At 40.5% G+C, this 15,737-nt stretch overlaps 1 protein-coding gene and 1 long non-coding RNA gene across 3 annotated transcripts in view; one reads left to right on the top strand and one right to left on the bottom strand.

The window, feature by feature from the left end:
• LOC148188054 (uncharacterized) overlaps window positions 1-5,897 on the bottom strand; it is a 16,923-nt gene extending 11,026 nt beyond the window's left edge. Inside the window, exons 1-2 of the long non-coding RNA XR_015778112.1 lie at window positions 5,285-5,897; window positions 1,613-1,651 (exon numbers count right to left, since the gene is read on the bottom strand). This is a non-coding gene — a long non-coding RNA (uncharacterized LOC148188054). The remainder of the gene's footprint in view (window positions 1-1,612; window positions 1,652-5,284) is intronic.
• ddr2b (discoidin domain receptor tyrosine kinase 2b) overlaps window positions 1-15,737 on the top strand; it is a 16,997-nt gene extending 1,260 nt beyond the window's left edge. The window contains exons 2-17 of one of the 2 annotated variants that reach the window (XM_042497757.2): window positions 361-470; window positions 2,369-2,471; window positions 3,124-3,361; window positions 3,897-4,044; window positions 6,850-6,952; window positions 7,156-7,339; window positions 7,792-8,032; window positions 9,165-9,230; window positions 9,771-9,904; window positions 10,853-11,063; window positions 11,151-11,356; window positions 11,643-11,770; window positions 12,402-12,620; window positions 12,760-12,994; window positions 13,430-13,579; window positions 13,787-15,737. In XM_042497757.2, the coding sequence (XP_042353691.2) occupies window positions 383-470; window positions 2,369-2,471; window positions 3,124-3,361; window positions 3,897-4,044; window positions 6,850-6,952; window positions 7,156-7,339; window positions 7,792-8,032; window positions 9,165-9,230; window positions 9,771-9,904; window positions 10,853-11,063; window positions 11,151-11,356; window positions 11,643-11,770; window positions 12,402-12,620; window positions 12,760-12,994; window positions 13,430-13,579; window positions 13,787-13,921 (2,589 nt within the window). In that variant the 5' untranslated portion in view covers window positions 361-382 and the 3' untranslated portion in view covers window positions 13,922-15,737. Of the gene's footprint in view, window positions 1-360; window positions 471-2,368; window positions 2,472-3,123; window positions 3,362-3,896; window positions 4,045-6,849; window positions 6,953-7,155; window positions 7,340-7,791; window positions 8,033-9,164; window positions 9,231-9,767; window positions 9,905-10,852; window positions 11,064-11,150; window positions 11,357-11,642; window positions 11,771-12,401; window positions 12,621-12,759; window positions 12,995-13,429; window positions 13,580-13,786 lie in introns of both variants that reach the window. The other variant, XM_088085193.1, reaches the window with a different exon arrangement.

Here is a 15,737-nt window from a genome sequence, read left to right as displayed (position 1 = left end):
AGGAGGACTGTGTGTGCTTTTACCACTGCAGAGGCTTTTAGGACTGTTCAGCTCTATAGAACTATTTGTACAATCCTGAAATGTAACTTACAATGTGACATATATTTTAAATGTTTTATCTCTGAATTTTTATCCTTTATATTTATTTTTTCAAATTTTTTTGTTATTCTAATATTGAAATTCTTGTGGAAAATAAAACCTTTGACTCCTAAATCCAAACATATACACTGAAAACACAGAATGTGCTTTGGAGAATTAGTTGATATATAAAAACCCAAATAATATCTTTCAGCAGATTACATTTTATGTTAATGTCTAAATTGTACGCCTAATCTCAGCCTCTGATCTACAACCTTTCAGGCGTGCAGCTACTTGAGAAGAGATGAAGGTCATGAAGGTTCAACCGACCTCACACCATGTTTTCTTTCTCCTGCTGGCTGCTGCCACTGTACGATCTCAAGTCAACCCAGGTATAGTACAGTAGACATCTATCTTTCTCAGAGCAAGTAGGGATTTAAAATCAGAAACAGAATCAAATTTATCACCAAGTAGGTTTCTATTTAAGAGGAATTTGCCTTGGTTTTTGGTGCATCCATTCAACATCCAATAAAAATAGGATCCAGAGTGTAGGACTTAAGGAACTATATTGGCAGAAATGAAAGATAATAAGTTTGTTTATTTTGTGTATAATCACCTGAACTGTTGAACTGTTGTGTTTTCGTTACCTTAGAATGGACTGTTTATATCTATGGAAATCACAATGTTTCACCACCATGTTTCTACAGAAGCCCAGAGCGTACAAACCAAACATTGGACTTAGGTCACTGTAGTTAGAAGCCCCTCTGAGAAACAGTGATTTGTAATGTAAAACTGATTTCTTGAGTGTTTTTGCCAATTTAAATGCCCGGGTGTGATTGTTTTGGAGAAGAAGAGTCCTCTGCGGATAATTCAATAAAAAGCTTCTCAACATCTGGATCAGAAAAAAGGTGAGCACACATCAGCAGGTGCTGGGCTAGCAGCCCGTCACCAACATGCCAAATAGCATCGGAGAAACACTGATTTGTAAATGGAACTGCTTTATTCAGTGTTTTTGCTGGTTTTAATCACCTGGTCCATTTGTTTTAGAGAGGAAGAGACCTCTGTGAATAATTCGGCTACCAGTAAAAACCTACTGAACAATTAACATCAAAGGAACTCTAATTAGAAGAATTTTAAGCTGGCTGCAACCTGCAGTACACATTTTTTCTTAAAGAGAAAATTAAAATTAAGGCGAAGTACTGCATCACTCCAGAACAAAAATATAGAAGTAGATATTAGATAGTAGAAAAATTAAAGTAAATTTATGAAAAAGATACTGAATATAAACTCATGGTCGAGTCAGACAATCAACAATATTTTAATTTTATGAAAGTTTAGTTTCTGATGTGTATTGAAGTATGAGCAAGTCAGTTTGGATATGTAAGCCCAAAATAACCTCCTCATACTCCTGAGGGATAGGCATGTTGACAAGATGGAGAAGGAAAGCAATTTTAGGTGGGTGGGCTTAGGATGCAAGAATTTTGTGTGTGTGTGTGTATGTATGTATGTATGAGTGTGTGTGCATGTGGTTTACCTAATGGTCAGACAGCAAATATCCTCCGAACAGGCAGGCCTTTCACAAGCAGGGGGCATTGGTGGAAAAAAGAAAAAAAAAAAAAGTTAGAAAATTTGTAGGCGTAGTTGTAGGTAACACACACACTTACATACACTCTCGCTCACACACACACATGCACCCATTTGACTCTCCCACTTGGAATATTTTCACAGTAAAAGGCTTATTTGTCCTGGTGCTCTCTCAAAGAACATGTCACGCGTTCAGTGTGGGAAGGTGAATAAAACACAGACGTCCCTTAATTGCCAGGCAGAGATGGTTCAAATAAACAGAGACACGCTGGTAAAAGCAGATGTAAAGTATGGTCACTGGATTATATTAAAACATAATGTGGCATCTGTTGCTGCCAAACTTATTTTTATTACATAAGACTTAATGCCTAGCAGATGCCAGTGCTTTCAAACTCAAAAATGTCGCTCACGTGGCTCTGGGACAGATTATGAAAAATGAAGAGCAGGCAGCTCAGAGGCCACTCCCGTCTCATTTTGCTTAGACTGGCACCTACACAGTGATGCCTCTGTTTGGCTTTTGAGGCCTTGCAGGGCTGCAGGAAGGGGACTTGGAGGTGGGGGGATGGGGGGGAGCTGACCACTTTCCTCACATCCTGCATGTACACGAAAAGGATGAACTCTCATGTGGAAGCATGCAGGCACACACACACAAGCATATTCATAACGTGAGCAGCATGTGTGTCAATGATGCTTCATGTGTTTGTAGAAATGTGTCGATATCCTCTGGGTATGACCGGCGGGCAGATTCAGGACGAGGACATCTCCGCCTCCAGTCAGTGGTCTGAGTCAACTGCTGCAAGATTTGGCAGGCACGTTTTGATGACACTTTTTTTCTCTGTATCTTATAAAGTGGAAATAGACAAGTTTTTGCTTTGACTTATCATATGTAATAGCTATAGAATAATGACTCGATCAACATTTAGACCGATTCCCTTTAGGTCTCATTTTCACCATGCAATTCTGTTGCATGGTCCTGAAAACAGCATGCATGGAATCTAACAAAACAATCTGACCTCAAGGTCCATTTAGTACCTGTTCTGAAGCTTTCAATCCAATCACGTGATCTTCGTCATCAAATTGAGCTTGTTCTGTAGATGTTAAATTGTTATTTTCAAACAGACCTGAGGTCAGATTGTTTGGATAACTGCTGTTTCCAAGGTCAAGAATCAGGGGTGAAACTTTGCATACTTTACATGTTGTATAATAATAGTACCTTTTTTACAATATGTCCTATGGCAATACGAAGCAACCAAAGATGTTCTCATGCAAATATGAATCAGACATAGCAGATAAATTAACTCATTTTCCATTAGTTTATACTGATTCAATTTTCTTCTCCTAACCTCTGCTCATGTCTTTAACATTTCTTTCTACCTCTTCATTGCTCGTCTCATCTCTATGTGACCTCTTTGCCTTTCACATCTCTCACTGCTTGCTCTCTTATTTCTTCCCCCTCTTCAGACTTGACTTAGACAACGGAGATGGTGATGGGGCCTGGTGTCCTGACATCATGTCAGAGCCGGACGGCCTCAAAGAGTATCTCCAGGTGGACCTGCGTTCACTGCATTTCATCACACTGGTGGGCACCCAAGGTCGTCACGCTGACGGCATGGGTAATGAGTTCGCCCAGCGATACAGGATCAAGTACAGCCGCGATGGGAGCAACTGGGTGGGATGGCATGATAGGAAGGGGAGGCAGGTGAGCAGATATTACTGCCTCTCATTGTTTCTCATTCCAGACGCGCATGTATAATTCAATTTCAGTCCGTGCATTATCAGGACATCTTAATTATGTCAGACGCAGGTGTAGGGCTGAAGCAAAAGCTGCCATGACAGCAGGACCTTAGAGACTGGGCTGACTTTGTATATCACAGTATTGCAGCTTACAAACAGTGAGCTACTTTGAATTTGTGAATTAAATTAGACAAGGGGACATTTTCTATTAATACTTGTATAATACACTTACTACATCTTTATGTTACAATAAATATGAATACTTTCTCCACCACTGGTGAGAGACGACAAAAAGAAGGCACAAAAAGTTAACATCTTTGCAGCAGACAGTAGCAGAGATCATGGGAATTTCAGAAATTAGCAGTAGTGCTGGCATAAGAAAAAGGTAACCAAATCCTTTACAGATTTGTCAAGGTTCGTGTTTGATTTGACAACCACATATATGCTGACACATTTCACTCAGTCAGTCTTATTTGCGTCCTGTGTGTCTCCTGTGCCAGGTCATTGAGGGGAACAGGAATGCATATGATGTGGTGCTGAAGGATCTGGAGCCTCCCATCATTGCCCGATTTGTCCGCTTTATGCCTGTGACAGACCACTCCATGATCGTGTGCATGAGAGTGGAGCTCTACGGCTGCGAATGGCTGGGTGAGTCATTGCTTTTTATTAAACAGAGTGCAGCATCTTCATCTAGTTCCATCAGCAGCTAGCAGTTGATCTTTTTTATGTCCCACTACACTCAAAAATGTGTTTTCTTCTGTTTCTGTCCCCTGAAATGTTTGACCTTGACTATACTGACTTGTATCTGTGCAAAGTTTGTCACTGGAGCACTTTCCTAAAATCTGAGATTCAAATGTTGCCCAGGAAAGCCAATTATATACGTCACTAATACAAAAAACAATGGCAGTCTGAAACATGTATCAACAGGAGATCAGACGACAATGCCGGCAGAGAAACTTGAAACCAACCCATCCCAATTTAACCTGGTAGACTTAAGTTTTTCATTCCCTTCTCACAGTTTACCCAAAGGGTTACAATTCTCCAATATTTCTCCTGATTCCTGACAAATGTTCATACTTTTTTTCTTTCCTTTTTGTTATCACAACATGTTTCTGGCACTGTACATCATGCGTAAGCCCTTCAGCTATAAAAGTTTACTGTTTTCACCTGGTCAACAACAGAGAAGAAAGCTGCTCATGCTTCATCCTCAGTGACTGAAAAACTGAGAGAGAAATGGAAAGTAGCCTGCTAAGGGAAAGACATACTCAGACAAATTTCCAACATCCTGGAGAGAAGAATTCCTCTTTCTTGCACACAGTTTTAAAGGAAAGGGGAGTGCATTTTGTAAAACTACCGCATCCTCTCGAGTAATGTGTAAGGAAATGAATGAACAACAACTGAGGAATATTACTTTAAGTAAGATTCGGGAAAGTTTATAGCAGAGGGGCAAATTATTCTGTACTCTTGTTAGAGATTTAAAAGTCAAATTACAATTATTGAACATAATAAGTCTGCTGCCATGTACTTTCACTATTTAAAAGTCACCAGAATACTCCCCCCTCTTTAATTACTTTAATCCCACCTAACCTATTTTTGAGGTCTCGAGGTTGGCAAGCGTGAGGGCAGAGAGGACTTTCCAGAAAGTTAGCCTAGAGACAGCAGCGTTAGCATGAGCATAGTTAAAGTTTGGACAGCAAATATGGTAGAGGGTGCAGTTTGTGGATGTAAACCGACCCTGGAGCTTCCTTCTACTACCAAACACCCCACCTTAACAAATATTATTGTAGGTTTCAGAACCATTAACACTGTATCCGCCACCGTCAGTTAGCCTACACGCTAACAAGCTAACACACAACCTAAAATATTAAAAGATGCTAACTTCACTTACCATTTTGAGGCGTCTGCTAGTCGCCGATTTTGGTGCACAACTGACTCCATGTCTGAGTCAGGATCTGACTGAGGCTTAAACATTTATGGCTGAATCTCTCCCATGTTTCCTCTGAAGCTATCCGTTTTGACGCACAGTGCTCTTGAACCGGTCAAACAGCGCGTGCAGCGCCGGAGAAACCGGAAACTGAAACCTATCGCGAGCTGCGGCGGTGTGCGCGCCAAGAGGCCAGATTCAGAACTTCTCAGTGAGGGAGGAAGAGTAGATCTGCCTCCAGCCTCTTTTCAGTTTATTTGCCAGTCCCTTTAAACTGTTATTGTAGGATAACCACCTTAATCAAAGCCATAATCATAGTAGAGTATTTTTTACACACTAGAAAACCTTACTCAAAGTGTGGCACCAAGCCAATGGCAGCCCTCAAGAACCATTAATATAACATTAAACCCTTCATTAAATGCACAGTATTATATTTTTACTAATTTGCATCCAATTCAGTACTTTATGATCAATAATTTGGGCAGCTGTGGTTCAGAGGTAGAGCAGGTCGACCTCTAATCAGAAAGTTGGTGGTATGATCCCCGGCTTGTCCAGTCAACATGTTGAGGTATCCTTGGGCAGGATAGTGATGGCTGTTCCATCAGTTACTGTGTAGCACAACAGTGTGTGTGAATGGGCGAATGTGACATGTTGTCAAAAAAGCACTTTAAAGGGTTGAAAGACTAGAAAAGCGCTACATCATCACTGTTTACCAATACTTTCAATAGCTTACATTTATTTCCAAGAGACTGCATCAAACTGCTCCCACTTAACAAGCGCAAAACTTGTAGAAAACCAGGCGACTGATTGCCTACAAATAGCAGGCAGATAGCAAGGCAACTTGGCACCTAGCAAGTGCCGCAGGAATAATGTTCTGTCATCAGTGTTCCTGCTGTTAGTTCACCGCCATTGCATTTTTACATTTTACACATCAGATTATAGATAGTATGCTGTCAGAAGGAAAAGAGGCATGACGGGTATAAAGTTTAACACAACAGCATCGGCCTCTGGCAGTACTGGCTAATCTTGTTCTCTGCTGGGAGGGTAAGGAGTGTTTGCCAATTTGCGAACATTTACAGCCCCTGTTTTTCTTCTTTAAGTAAGCCGTTAGCTGCTGCTAGCTGCTTTTTAATTCTTCATGGTGGGTAACGTGCATAACACACCATCAAAATGTCCCACCCAATAACTCATCTTGCCTGCTGCCCCCTATAATGTAAACCTTGATTCGGTGCTGTACTGCCTTCATTTCTAGCTCTGGCTCTAGCAGAACAGTGAGGCAGTAAAACAGCACAATATTCCCACTGGACAGGCAGGATATGCTAGGTACTGACTCAGTGAAATGGCACTCAGTCATCAAAACTTTGAGCACCCCTTCTTTAAAACTTGTCTGGAGGGGGACTTTAATGATCACTAAGGTCTGTATTCATTTTTTATACCTTCCCAGTTTCATTTTGACTTTATTGCCATAATAGACCTATCAGCATGCAGTGAGCGAATCTAATCTTTGACCTTTGACCTGCCTCCTGTAGACGGCCTGATGTCTTATAGCATTCCAGATGGGCACCAAATGATCTACAGAGGCCTGGATGTCTACTTTAATGACTCTGTGTATGATGGAGCATCAGCTGACAGGTCTGAATTTTACTGGCACAATTAAGACTTATCTCAAGCATTATTATCGTTTTTTGCTTACCCCGTAATTTTCTCCAAAACTGATTTAAGACGTGATTTTTTTTCTCAGCTGAAATAGCAGTCATAAATTTAAAAAATCTCTGCAATCCTCAATAAATTCCTGTGGTTTCTGTCTTGATCTCTTCCATCCATCCACCCGCCAGACTGACAAAAGGCCTCGGCCAGCTGACAGATGGCACCTGGGGTCTGGATGACTTTCTCCACAGTCACATATACGGCATGTGGCCAGGGTACGATTACGTGGGCTGGAACAACAAGAGCCTCCCCAAAGGTTATGTTGAGATGATATTTGAGTTTGACCACGTCCGAAACTTCACTTCCATGAAGGTGAGGAGGAGTTGGAACTTCACTAAACAGCTTAACAGTGAAAAAGTGGAACATTTTTAAATTTGCTGAGCCAACATTATGCTGAACTGCACCCATCATCTATAGCTGCTGCAAGTTTTATTGAGACATAAAATGTATAAATTGGTGCAAAATAGCCTCTCTGTGGGAAAATTACATTCCCTCGTATAATTATCCTATTTGTCATGGGTACGTGCTGTGGCATGAGATCAGAGATAATGTCTTTCAGCCACATCACAGCAAGACAGATGAGTCATCACTACACCTGCCCCTGGATCCTCCATCCTGACTGTTTTTAGCCTTTGTCCTCCCGTTTAGTCAACATGTTCATAGGTTGAGAAAAGATGCTAATTGTTTCTAAACATTAACAGGATCATTGACTATTTATGCTACAAGACACAGCTCAGTTACTTATCCTCCCTCCACCTCCACAGGTTCACTGCAATAACATGTTTAGCCGAGGGGTGAGGATGTTCAGACAGGCCACCTGTTACTTTCGGTCAGGATTGGACTGGGAGACTGACCCAGTGACCTTCAGGCCCGCTGTTGACCGCATGAGCCAAAGTGCCCGTTTCATCACCGTGCCTCTCGGGGACCGCACAGCCAGCGCCATCAAATGCCGTTTCCACTTCAGTGATCTTTGGATGCTGATCAGTGAGGTGGCCTTCCAGTCAGGTAAGATGGGATTTGCAGTGGGTGTCATCTTCAGGTCTACTTAAAAACTTTAGTTTGAATACATTTCCCATCTGAATGGGCTACCATACAATGTCAATGTTGACTGTTTGAAAGAACACTTTACCTACAAAATGACTATTTATGTAATAATCACTCACCACATGTTAGGTATAATTAATGAAGAAAACTTTCTTTTTCTTGCACAACTCCATGGTGCACAAAGAATCCAGAAATTGAGAACATTTTTGATGAATTTAAGTGAAACAGCAAAACTATATCAAAACATGTGTTAATAAACTTTTGCACAACTTGTGCATTACAATCAAAGTCTCATTTATCCAGTCCTGTGCACAGTACTTCCTAAACACATTTTTGCCAAAAAACATACTATTTAAAACTCTTCTGTATGCACCTTTTGTGGGTATACCTACAAAAATTAATGCACCAGAATTCATATGTAACCCATGTAATCTGGATGGCTGCAATCACATGACCAGTGCACTAATGTGAGTAAAAAAGGAAGTAGTATCAAAAATCCACAAAAGGTTAGGGTGGAGATTGGATCAGTGTTTCTTTTCCTTAAACTAACCTACACAGCTTCACGTTAATTGCAAAATGACACTATTTGGGGGGCGCACTAATTCGTTGGGTATCATACAAACTGTTGAGAATATGTTGAGATTGGGCGCCTTGGCATGCATGTGTGCTTTAATTCTGCTTGTGCTTTCCACTGAATATAGATAAATCATGGGCTCTACTCCTCTGTGTGTGAGACAGTTTATGCAAAAGTGTTTTAGGTTTATTGAAAATTAATTTGTTTGGAAAGTACTGAGCATGCAACTGGATAAATGGGAGTTTGCAAACAGATGTTTTAATATAAATTTGCTGTTGTAAAACATGGATCCCTTTTATTCCATTTTCATCAAGTATTTACTCTATTTTTGGATTCTTTGTTTTCCATCGAGGCATGTGAGAAAAACACAGTTTTTTCTTAATGAATTCAATATTACACATAGTGATTAATTGATAAACAAATCATCATTTTGGGCGTGAAGTGTTTACTGCTCGATACCCTCTGTCTGACCTTATGTCCTTCAGCTTTGTCCTTCCTTGTCTTTTTTTCTCAACACAGGCTCAGCAGTGTACAACACGTCTCTGACTCCTCGTAAACACGGACACCCCACAAACACACTGCCAGGTCAGTAATTACACCCTTTATGATTTTTTTCTTTAAGTAGTGGTTGTAATTTAAGTGAAGTGACTGTGGTGCAGTGGAGACAAATGAGAGTGCAGACTGGTTTGATATATGGCTGCTGGGACGTGATGTGGTGGTAAACAGAGCACGGGTCGAGTGTAATCTTCAGTCAACATAATCAAAATAGTGTTTATATTTGGAAGATCATTCATTTATGAATTTTCTTAAACAGGTTTGGTTTGTTGTCCTCATCTTACTTTGATGGGCTTCATAGTGATTTATTTCGGCCTAAGGGGGCAGGTAATCGCATTTTCAAAAATGGTGTAACTAAATTGTTTTCTGGTTAAATGTTGCCCCCTGCTGGTAGCATTGGGAATCACCCATTGAAATAAATGTCATTCTTACTGTAGTTGACATGAAACATGATGGGGATTATGTGATGAGCTTATAATTATCATGGGATGTACAGTAATAGGAACTCGAGCTGTGATGGATTAAATCAAATCCACCTCAACTCACAACTCTCATCTGGTGTGTTAGCAGATGATCCTACTCATAAAGTGGACGACAGCAATACCAGGATTCTGATTGGCTGCTTGGTGGCTATCATCGCTATCCTATTGGCTATCATAGTCATCATCCTGTGGAGGCAGGTCTGGCAAAAGATGCTTGAGAAGGTGAAAAGATAACTGTTTCTTCCTTTTTTTTTAAATCTGTTTGAACTGACTTTATGTACTGTCTACTAATTGTTGATCAGACCGTGTCCTTGTCTGATTATTAGTAGTTCACTCTCAGTTATTCACAAAGAAGAGGGAAATCTGACCCTAATTTGCAAGCTCCCACTATATTTAAAAATAAGAAAGAAAGGACTGTAGCCCATATGATGCATCTGATACACACTTCAATTTTTACAAATGTTTTGCAATATTTTGTTTCCCTTAAAATTCATGCAATGTAGAGAATATACATGTGATTAAAAAAAATCAGTAAGTGGTCTGGGTTTTGTTTTGGCACTAATGAGGAATCAAAATAATGAATTTATATCTCAAAATAATGAGAATTTTTTCAGAATAATGTGAAACCTCCTCTAAATTATGATTTAGTATCAATAAAATAATGAGAAACGTTCTCAAATAATTCAAAATAATGTGTAAGTGTCTTAAAATAATGAGACATTCTCTCGAAGTTATTAGAAAATTTTCTCAAAATGATGAGAACCTTTCTAAAAATAAAAAGACCATTTCCCAAAATAATGAGAATTTTTCTAAAAAAAAAAAAAAAGTTTGTATCTCGAAATAATGAGAAATTTCTCAAAATAATGAGTATATATCACAAAAAAAAAGTTATGATCTCAAAATTATGAGAAACCTTCTGAAAATTAATCATACTTATTTATTATTTTAAGGTACAAAGTCATTATTTTTCAGAGAGCTCTCGTTATTTTTATTTTCTAACTCATTATTTTAAAGAAAGTTTCTCATTATAATGACTTAGAATTAATTACACAGATGGAAATGCGTTTCCATAGATGTAAATCCCCGCGGTACATTATGTGTCTTGTGAACTGTTTGATTTTAATGGGTGTTATTTTTTGTCATGTGATCTCACACACTTAACTCCCTCAGGCATCTCGTCGCCTGCTGGATGATGAACTCACAGCTCGCCTTGCGGTGCAGACGCAGGCCTTCTCCTCCCACCACTCCTCCCTGTCCAGTGACAGTGGCTCCACCTCCAACTCCACCTATGAGAGAATCTTCCCTCTCTGCTCCGACTACCAGGAGCCCTCACGCCTCATCAGGAAACTACCCGAGTTTGCTCAGTCCACTGAACACCTGGGTAAGATGGTAAAGAGCACAGTGCAATAAATAATGTGGCTATAGCTGCTGTAGTGTGTATTGTACATGTGTGTTTGTGCCACATTAGGACCGAGCACCTGTCGAACCCTTGGGACCAGTGGCTCCGACGGGGCCCCCCACTATGCGGAGGCAGACATCATTAGCCTCCAGGAGTCCTCAGACAGCAGCACCCACTCCATCACTCTGTTCACTGGCACTGATTCATCCATGAGAGAGTTCCCCAGACACAAGCTCACCTTCAAGGAGAAACTGGGAGAGGGCCAGTTTGGAGAGGTAAATCCACTTTTGTAGCTCTAATGTTTGTTGGCATTGATTGAATATGTTAGATTGATCGGGCTGCTCTCCCCCTCTTTACCAAAGTTATGCTGATGTATCCTTATGGCTTCCATTTTTAAGATTGAATGACAGTTATAGCTGTGTGGTAAAAGCATGAGTGTGAAAGCAGTGACTCTCCAGTACATGCTCACAAATAGGCAACACTTGTATTAAACAGAGTTAAACAGATGGTTTCAAGCGATGCCAAGAGGATGATGGACTAACAAAGTGCTTTTTAAAACAGGTGCACTTGTGTGAGGCAGAGGGCATGCAGGACTTTTTGGATGAGGATTTGTCTATAGAGGGAAACAATGAGTCACCTCTGCTGGTGGCTGTGAAAACGCTGCGGGAAGACGCCAACAAGAATGCAAGGTAAAAGGGAGCGCTAACTTTGTTTGACAAAAATTGACCAAGGTATATGATGCATTAGTTTGATTTGTGATAGGGTGCACGACATAGGTGCTGCTTGACAGAAATTGAACGGATGCGTGAAATAACTTGTGAATGCACCTTGGAAAAGCCCGGATTCAGTCTTGCAGGACTCTCATGCCCAATTTTGATCTGTTTTCTTATACGGCCAGTTGCAGTTAATTTGCCAATCTTTCAACTCTGGCAGCAGCATGTGCCGGTGACTTACTTCACCACTGTAATGATCCGTTCCAGTTCACACAAACCTCTGTGATATCATCGTAATAACACTCTGCTAGCGCTACATACAGTTGGCAAATCATCTGTGGTTTTAATGAGTCCCAGAGTTCCCCCAGAGCTAAAGTAGAGTCAGGCTTCACCTCCAGGACACCAATTATCAAGTAATGTTTGTCTACAAACATTACAAACAAGCCAGATAATTTTACTTTATGAGAAAAACTCCTATATCAGAATGACAATGCACGCTGCCAGACCTTTCCCTGTCACAGCACTCGGGAGAAAGGTCTGGTTTAGCGAGACCACTCTAGCGTCAGTCAAGCAGTAAATTACAATATTTGTCCCCGCTGTGCTGCAGGAATGACTTCCTGAAGGAGATCCGAATCATGTCTCGCCTGAGGGACCCCAACATTGTCCGTCTGCTGGCAGTATGTGTGGACACAGACCCACTGTGTATGATCACTGAGTACATGGAAAACGGAGACCTGAACCAGTTCCTTTGTGATCTCAGACTGAAAGAGGCTACCGATGAAGAGAAGACAGAACAGGAGGAAAAAGAGGGGAAGAGTATGGTCAGGTAGGCCTGTATGTTGATATTAAAATGTAATGATGATCTCTATCTCTATATGTATAAAGCTAACTAGACCACATCTTGTCTAAATATGCTATAATTTTGACTTGTACTCTCTTTCTTTGTGGTCTGTTCTGCTCGTCAGCTACGGTAAACTAATCGGCATGGCTGTTCAGATTGCATCTGGTATGAAGTACTTGTCCTCCCTCAATTTTGTCCACCGTGATCTGGCGACCCGTAACTGCCTGGTGGGTAAGAACTACACCATAAAGATAGCTGATTTCGGCATGAGTCGGAACCTGTATAGAGGGGACTACTACAGGATCCAGGGCCGGGCCGTCCTGCCCATTCGCTGGATGTCCTGGGAAAGCATCCTACTGGTGAGTGCTATTTTTCATCTTGCCTGTAGTGCTATTTATCAGTCTAAGTGTGAGTTGCTGAGTGTTGGAGATATCAGCCGTAAAGGAAAAAAAGGTGAGCGCACATTAGCAGATACTGGCTAACGGCCCTTCTCTGACGAGCCGAACAGCGACATAGAAAACTGTTTTTCGCTAAACTGATTTATTCAGTGTTTTCATTTGTTTGAATATCACGTCTGTTTGTTTCGGAGAGTAAGAGAACTCTGCAGATAATTTGGCTCCCGGTAAAAACCTCCTGGACAATAAACACTGTAGGAATTCTAACCAGGAGAAGTTTCAGCTGGTTGCAATCGGCTATTTTCACTGCTAGATGTCATTATATGCCACAAAATCCTACTCACTCTTCCTTTAAATCTATATTAGATTGAATTTGGATTAAGTTTCCTGTTTTCTCAGGGTAAATTCACCATGGCCAGTGACGTGTGGGCGTTTGGTGTGACTCTTTGGGAGATCCTGACTCTGTGTAAGAAGCAGCCCTACTCCCAGCTCTCTGACGAGCAGGTCATCGAAAACACAGGCGAGTTCTTCAGGGATCAGGGCAAGCAGGTGAGCTTCACACAGGATTAGACTTTTGCGGTCAATCATAGTTTGGCTCGTGGTATCCCGATATCATGGCATCTGTATCTCACAGTGTCAAATTTGCTTTAAATTTCTTGCAAATTTGCTTTTTTTTTTAATGTTTTCAAGTAAAAATACAACTCACAGCCCTTTTAAAATCTAACCCCACATTAATATTTGGTGTCTTGCTCCCAGGTGTACCTGCCAAAGCCTCCCTGTTGTCCTGACAGAGTCTACAACGATCTAATGCTGAGCTGCTGGAGGAGGAACGCCAAGCAGAGGCCGAGCTTTCAGGAGATACACGCTCAGCTGATGGAGAGCCTGGCGTAGCAGATGGAACAGATGATTTCTTTCTGCCATGCACTGTCACATTTGTTCCCTTCAGTCTTGATTAATTTGGAATTAATTTGGAGTCAGAAACAACCCACCGAATGTTTCCCTTTTGTTATCTGGCTTGCCACAATGGTGCTGTACATAATAAGATATGAGGAGACTTAAACAGAGCCTTACACTGTAAATATCATACGAATTAACACTATTTACACAGTGTATTCACTCCTCTGTGTATTTATTAAGTTCTTTTTATTTCCTATACTGTATATTTATAGAGTACTTTGTGTTAATCCTAGGTTTTGAAACACAATTGTGAATATTTTTCTGTAATTTCTTTTCCACACATATATCTAATTCTATTGCACATTTATTAGAGGATGTCAATACAGCTGTGTGACCTTTTATTTGTTTGTGCGGTTCATTATTTATTATTTGTTGTCTTGTGCTGCAGCTCAAATTGCCGTGAGCTGGAACAAGCTAGAAACATGAAGCTGGGTCCAATAACTGGAAATGATGTGTGAATGCTTCCCATGAAATATGAGTCTGATTGGCTACATGGTGGCACTGTAATTAATCTCTACATACAGATTCTGCATTTAGTATGCAGAATATTTTTGTAGAGACTTGGTAATGGAAGTGTTCTGGATTTCATTTGTAGTCCAAGTGATATTGACCAGTCACATTTGGACAGCGGGTCAACAGTCTGTGTGGAGAGGCGGAATGAAATGGGTGTAAAATGCAGCCTCTGAACCCAACAGCTATCATCTGATGACAAGCTAACTTTATTTTAGATTTTTTTTCTTTTTTAAAAATTTTACTGTTCTTACATCAGTTTTTTAGAGATGAGCCAAAAAATGACCATTGGACAGAAGAGGAAATTTTCTGTTTCAAAGAATTTTGCAAAGGATGGGGTCTAAGTCATCTTAGAGCAGTCGAGAAGAAATTAAGACCACATTTAGATGAAAACGTCCCTACTAACAACAGGAAAGTCTTTTCTTCGCATTAAAAAAAACCAAAAAAATCTGTTCATATAACATTGTGAGCATGATCCTTGTGTGGAGACATCTTGCACCAAGCCCTGAAAGTTTTGCTCAAGTCCCATAAAGGGTGAAGAAAAAGGCAAAACTTTGAGTGTGCAATTATTGTAATGCTGCATACACTGTAATGATGAAGCGTGTGTGTGATCTGACTCACCTCTTCTTTAGACATACTAAACCAGCAGCGGTGACTTTGCTCAGCCTTGTGAATCCTGAATCCCGCTCACTGATGCTTGTGGCTTTAAATTTGACCATTGACTTCCTTTCACAGCAGACGTTTTGACTTGCCCTAGAAGGAAAAGTGCAGGAGAGACTGATAACATTAACAACGGCTCACGTCCATTAAATGTGCCAGTAAGCTATTCCAGTGAGCAGGCATGCTCAATACCAGGATCTCACCTGAATGTAATGCAGATATTAGTAATGTTATTAAATGCACCTGTGCTTTTCTTACCATGAAAATGTCAAATTGTTGGATGAGAAAGAGGTCTGGTGAGCTGATTCCTTCTGTTGGCCACGAGGGAGCTTAAACTGGGGATTGCCGCTGGCTGCTTAACTCAAACTTCATGTTTTTGCTTTTTAATTTTAAGGTGAACAAATGATGCAATGACTTGTCTAGATGAGAGAGGCGTTTCACTCAGCAGCAGGTCACTTACAGGTTTCATGAACATGCTTGTGTCCTTTGGCAGAAATACATAAACTCTACATTGTTTAATAGTAGCCAAGTACAAACTGAGGTCAAACCAAAGATGTAAATAAAGAAAAATGAATATTAA

This window comes from Plectropomus leopardus, chromosome 12 (genome assembly GCF_026936395.1).
Source record: "Plectropomus leopardus strain MGB_pleo_1.0 chromosome 12, ASM2693639v1, whole genome shotgun sequence".
Taxonomy (NCBI): domain Eukaryota; kingdom Metazoa; phylum Chordata; class Actinopteri; order Perciformes; family Serranidae; genus Plectropomus; species Plectropomus leopardus.
Note: the sequence above shows the minus strand (reverse complement) of the source record. Positions and strands in the feature narration are given on the sequence as shown.